Source organism: Amphiura filiformis, chromosome 11 (genome assembly GCF_039555335.1).
Source record: "Amphiura filiformis chromosome 11, Afil_fr2py, whole genome shotgun sequence".
In the NCBI taxonomy this organism is placed as follows: Eukaryota; Metazoa; Echinodermata; class Ophiuroidea; order Amphilepidida; family Amphiuridae; genus Amphiura; species Amphiura filiformis.
In genome coordinates, this window is record NC_092638.1 from 51,315,532 (window position 1) to 51,321,262 (window position 5,731).

The following is a 5,731-nucleotide window of genomic DNA, read 5'->3' on the forward strand; positions in this document are numbered from 1 at the left end:
CCAAAACTTACAAAATCAGCAGATAGGCGAGATCTGCTTGTTTCTGTAGACAAGGGGCAGTCTTCAGCAAACGGCTCTTTTCAGAGCCACCAAAACCTTTATATTAGCAGATAGGCGAGATCTGCTAGTTCTCAATTGACAAGGGGCAGTCTTCGGTGAACGACTCTTTTCAGAGTCATCAGTAGACAAGGGGCGGTCTACATGTCTCATTCTTAGGCACTTTGTCCTGAAGAAGTCAGAGCTACTCCTGACGAAAGCTTGACAGTTCTAAACTTGTCCGACGGCGAACCCGCTAAAAATCCCACTAATTGTTATGAATTCCCGTCGTAAAAGCCTATCCCACAATTTGGTCATATAGATCTCAACTAAAAGCCAAGATATAGTTTGACGTTTTAAGCGCATCAGCAACTATCACACTTTTCTATTCGATTGCCAAAGCGTTTTCCGCAGCGACAATCGTCGAGAAGAGACGAGAAACAAAGCTAATTACTTGAGCTGAAAATCGCAGCCGAGAACCGAAAATCGCAGTGCATAGTCGCCGAACATCGCTGTGGATAATCGAAACACAGAGTCTGTTGTAACCATAAAACACACGCAAAAACGTTGGATTATAATTATTCGGGTTTTAGGGATCTTTCCGTTGGGGGCTGTTACGAAACAACTGGTTGTATGTTGACCTTAGCACTTCGAAGGGGAGGGGGTGTAACAATAGGCCATTCAAATTAAGGAAAATCAGGGCTTGACCCACCACTAATTGCAACAGAAACCATTTAATCACCATTCATTTCAGAAAAGTATATTAAAGAAAATATCTAAAGTCCCCACAAGTCAAAGTAGTGGAGCAGTGCCTAATTTGCATAAATCAAAAAATTCAAAGTTGGTCAAATCTTGTTTAAAACCATAACAATTGATCATAAGAATTCAGAAAAAGTTTATTTTGACCAGTCTCCGACATACAGTTCTTGAGTTATAGTCCATAGTCGTTTACAATGGAAATATACTCCAATTTTAATCCAACTGCTCTCAAATCGTTCCTTTGACAAAAGTAAAGCAAAATGAGAAAAGTTGCATTGTTTTGGATGTTTTGTTACATAGGTAAACATCACAAAATAGGTCATGGTCAACAGGGCTATAGTATACTTTTTTCTGAATCCTTATGACGAAAAGAATACATTGGTATGGTTTTAAACAACAATTGACCAAATTTGAAATTTCACCCCTGCATAAGCGGCCATTTTGGATTTATGCAAATTAGGCACTGTTCCACTACTTGGACTTTTGGGGACTTTTAATATGTTCTTTATCATAGTGGTGGGTAATTTTTTTAATAATTGTAAATTTAAACTTATGATCTCAACACAAAATTAAGACGTACCTCAAATTTTCGGTCACAACTTTGACCTTCATCTGGAGACTGGCAACCCAAGTTTGGGATCAGTGACCTTTTGGACACTTGACCCCAAAACCCGGTCGTACACTCTGGGTAACTTGTATCGGCCCCCGTCGCGGTTGAGAGATGGTTGGTTGACTCTGATGTAAATTGACTCCTTCACACCCCTTTCAAAGTATCTAGCGTCCCGGTCGAGGATTTTGACCTCATCCAAATCAACTTGGTGGCCGGGGGATTCAATGTGGATGTGCTGGGAGACTTCCGACGAGGTAGTACTCGGACGACGGTGTTCTGAGAATCTGGTTTTCAAAGATCTTTCAGTCTCACCAATGTAAGATTCTGAACACTGGCCCTGCAGGGTTTTCCCCTGACAGGGGATGTAATAAATTGGTCCGGTAATGTCTTTCTTCTCAGTTTTGTCTTTAGGTGAGACAAGTAGCTGCCTCAGAGTTTGAGTGGGTTTAAAACAAACTCTGATGCCGTAGGTGCCGAAGATTCTTCGTAAGGCTTCGGAAGTTCCTTTAACGTAGGGCAAAACTACTTGTCCTTTTGTCTCAACGTTTGTAATTTTCAAGTTACTGTTCTTAGACTTCCCTTCTTTTGCTTTCTTAGCTTTGTCAAAGGACCAGTTCGGATAACCGCACTTCTTTAATGCACTGTTAATGTGCGATTTCTCCTCCGCTATGTCCTCTTGCTCAGATATGATACTGTCCGCTCTGTGGTGAAGAGTCTGGATTACACCCAGTTTATGCTGGACAGGATGATTTGAATCAAAGTTCAAGTATTGATCCGTGTGGGTCGGTTTCCCATAGATTTTGATTTTTAGCGTACCGTCCTCTTGGATGACTGTATGAGTGTCGAGGAATGCGAGTGACCTATTTTCCTCGCCTTCTGTCGTGAACTTGATGTCCGGATCGATTGAGTTCAAGTGATTCGTAAACTCCTCCGCGTATTGTTTCTTTAACTTTGTATGGGTATCGTCGACATAACGGAACCACCACAAAGGGGGTGGGGGCTGATCTTATCGCTTCCTGTTCTAATTGTTCCATATATAAGTTACAGACGATCGGGGATACAGGTGACCCCATAGCCGCGCCATGGATTTGCTGATAGTAATTTCCATTATACACAAAGTAAGTACAATTCAAACACACTTCGAGAAGTTTTGTCACATGTGCCGCAGACACACCTTTGTTTGCCATGGACATTTTATTGTGAAATGTCATTGTACAAGGAATACATTAAAAAAAATTCCACATAGCCCCCGAATGAAAAGTATTTAATTATCTTTGTAATCACTCAAAAAGCATTTTGTGTGAATTTTACATTCGAACTAGAGGCTATTAAATTTTTACGAGCCTTTTTATTTTACATGTAAAGCCTATGGAGGTGACGATTAGAAATGGACGGCAATATTGAAAAACCCTCATTTTGGGCCATTTTAGACACTAAAATGCACATAAAAAAAGAATAGCCTCTAGTCCGGATGTAAAATTCACACACAATGCTACCTGAGTGAGTACAAACATAATTAAATTAATTTCATTCGGGGGCTATAGCAAAAACAAAAAATGTCCTATACCTTCATGGTTATGAAACAAAGGTGTCGACAGGCGGGTCCGATCACTAAGTGTGTTATCCTGTTCCAGACGAGCTTGAATAATTCTTAATGCTTTGTCAACGGGTACAGAGGTAAAAAGAGCAGTGACATCATAAGATCTTAATTCTTCGTCCTCCTCTACAGTTTCGTTCTTAATTCGCTCTGCGAAAATCTGAGAATTGGCAACGTGGTGTTCTGTCTTACCAACAAGAGGGGCTAAAATGTCAGCAACCAATTTAGCACTACTGTATGTGATTGACCCGACGCTACTCACAATGGGTCTGAGTGGAGTGTCTTTCTTATGAATTTTAGGCAACCCGTAAAATTTAGGTGGAGTTTCGGTGGTGGGGTACAACTGTCTGTACTCAACTCTGTTGATACCACCCTCTTTCTCGATTTCAAGAAGCACAGATGTTAATTGTTTCTTGTACTTACTGGTTGGATCCTTTTTGCCTAAGTTCTTGTAGGTATTAGTGTCACTAACAAGTTTCTCACACTTGCGATTGTATTCCTCACTATTCAAGATGACCACTAATCTCCCCTTATCGGCTGGTAAGATTTGGATTGACTGATCTTTCTGAAGCTGTTGCAAAGCTTCCCTCTCCTCTTTAGAAAGGTTAGAGTCAATCTTATTACAGTTCGGGCGAGTGACAAGGTTGACAACTTTCGCTCTCAGTTCACCAGCCTCGCCAGGTGGAAGTTTGCGACATGCCGATTCGGTAGATGTAATGATGTCAACGACAGGTAATTTTGCGGGTGTAACTGCAAAATTCAACCCCTTTACTAAAACTGACAGTTCCGAATCGTTCAACAGTCTATCCGAGCAGTTCTTTACCCATTTACTGATACACTCCGAGGCGATATTATTCCCTTTTTTCTGTGTATTTATCTCACTCTTCCGTTCCACGACTGGGTTTTGGGGTCAAGTGTCCAAAAGGTCACTGATCCCAAACTTGGGTTGCCAGTCTCCAGATGAAGGTCAAAGTTGTGACCGAAAATTTGAGGTACGTCTTAATTTTGTGTTGAGATCATAAGTTTAAATTTACAATTATGAAGTCTACCAACACAGATGAACTTTCATGTTGGTAATTTTTTTATTTGATTGACCTACAAAGGTTTTTTCATCCTGCATAAAAAGAAGCCCCACATTTTACATTGTTTTAGTGATTTTTTTTTATCCAGCGGCTTACCCGGTGGTAGGACTGACCAATAAAAATGACAATAGAGGGGGAGGGGTGGTAAGGCCTACCATAGTTTTCCACAGTAAAATCCATGATTTTCATCTTGCTATTGTAAATTGATTCCAGGAGATATTAACGTTTTACTTAGGTTTAGTTAGGTCGAAATAGTTAGGAGAAAATCCCCTTAAATTCGCATCATTCGTAGAATCAATTTTGCCTAATATATTTATAGCTTTTACATTAACGGTACATGACATTTATGGGGTTGCAAAACCCCTCTTTGTAGTTTGTGTTACAAGAAGTGGCTTAGTAGGACGATGGTTAAAATGAGAGTTTTTATGGCCAAGCCCTTAAAATCACCCACCCATGCACCCACCCCCACACCCCCACACACCACATACAGTCATATACACCCCTGCATCATTCCACACACCCTCCCTAAACATCCTGACACCCACCCACCAACACCCCCCCACCTACTCACCGTGATTACACCAATTTGCAGTGAGGCTAGGTATGCCAGTAGCCACTCGTAATGGTTTCCACCCCAAATTCCTAGCGTATCTCCTTTCTTCAAACCCAGCTTCAGCAAACCCCCGGCAAACTGCTGACTCTGTTATGAATATATTAATAAAAACACATGTATGTAAGATGTATCACTAGTACACTTTTTCCCATTGGGATATTGGGTCGTTATGTGAAATATTTTAAAATGTCTTTTGGGTAAAAGTTAACAAGTTCTACGCACGTACCCTTTTATGTGAGTGCCCACCCCCTGAAGTGATATTAGTAAGGACAATCTATGATAGAATTAGCCAATTCATAATTTACCAAAACAACGTTTACCCAATTTAATAAGTCCTGCATAATTAAAAGTTAATCTCCATCGCTGCACACCCTATTTAAATATGTTAAAGGGATATTTAAATGTCAAAACCAATGAAGGCATTAACAATTCTATTCAGATAACGCTGACGGGTTGGCGCCAAGCAAGCTAGCTATTAAGCTCTCCCGTGAAACTATGCAAATCCTAACCTGATGTGAAACTGCAAGTGATGGTAGGCATTCCAAATGGCGGTATACTTACCTCTTCTTGCATTTGTCTGAAAGTTTTTCGTTCTTTATCTGCATAAAATACATACATCTCTTTGTCCGGGTTCTGATTAGCCACTTCGTTGAATCTCTGCCCAATGCTCTTATCCGAAAACGGTCTTTTCTCAGGCACATTGATGTAACTTTTTGTTAGCTTTTGCGACATTGTGACACTAAAATGATTGGAATAAAAACGGTGTCAACATTTGACACAATGTTTACACATATAACCATATATTTAAGGTCAGATAATAACGATAAAGGTAATATTGGAAATTAAAGGCAGAGTTTCCCAGGTCGAATTTCTCCAAAACATCATTTTTTGAATCAATTAATCATTCATTCATTCATTCATTCATTCTCTCATTCATTCATTCATTCATTCATTCATTCATTCATTCATTCATTCATTCATTCAATCATTCAATCAATCGATCAATCAATTAATCAATCAATCAATCCACTGAC

The 5,731-nt window shown here is 39.9% G+C and overlaps 1 protein-coding gene across 1 annotated transcript; it reads right to left on the reverse strand.

The window, feature by feature from the left end:
- Positions 1 to 486: 486 nt before the first annotated feature.
- On the reverse strand, positions 487 to 5,429 carry LOC140163754 (uncharacterized). Its single transcript, XM_072187070.1, has 5 exons — positions 5,259 to 5,429; positions 4,652 to 4,784; positions 3,046 to 3,752; positions 1,718 to 2,141; positions 487 to 548 (listed from the first exon to the last, which is right to left on the reverse strand). The coding sequence occupies exons 1-5, from the start codon at positions 5,427 to 5,429 to the stop codon at positions 487 to 489; spliced, it is 1,497 nt and encodes a 498-aa protein (XP_072043171.1).
- Between the last annotated feature and the right edge of the window lie 302 nt (positions 5,430 to 5,731).

Excerpts from the sequence above, each read along its gene's own strand:
- LOC140163754 (XM_072187070.1), bottom strand. The coding sequence starts at position 5,429 with ATGTCGCAAAAGCTAACAAAAAGTTACATCAATGTGCCTGAGAAAAGA. Across the intron at positions 4,785-5,258 it reads TCAGACAAATGCAAGAAGAG|AGTCAGCAGTTTGCCGGGGG; the intron begins GTAAGTATACCG and ends TATTCATAACAG. Across the intron at positions 2,142-3,045 it reads AAGCATTAAGAATTATTCAA|CATAAACTGGGTGTAATCCA; the intron begins GCTCGTCTGGAA and ends CATCCTGTCCAG.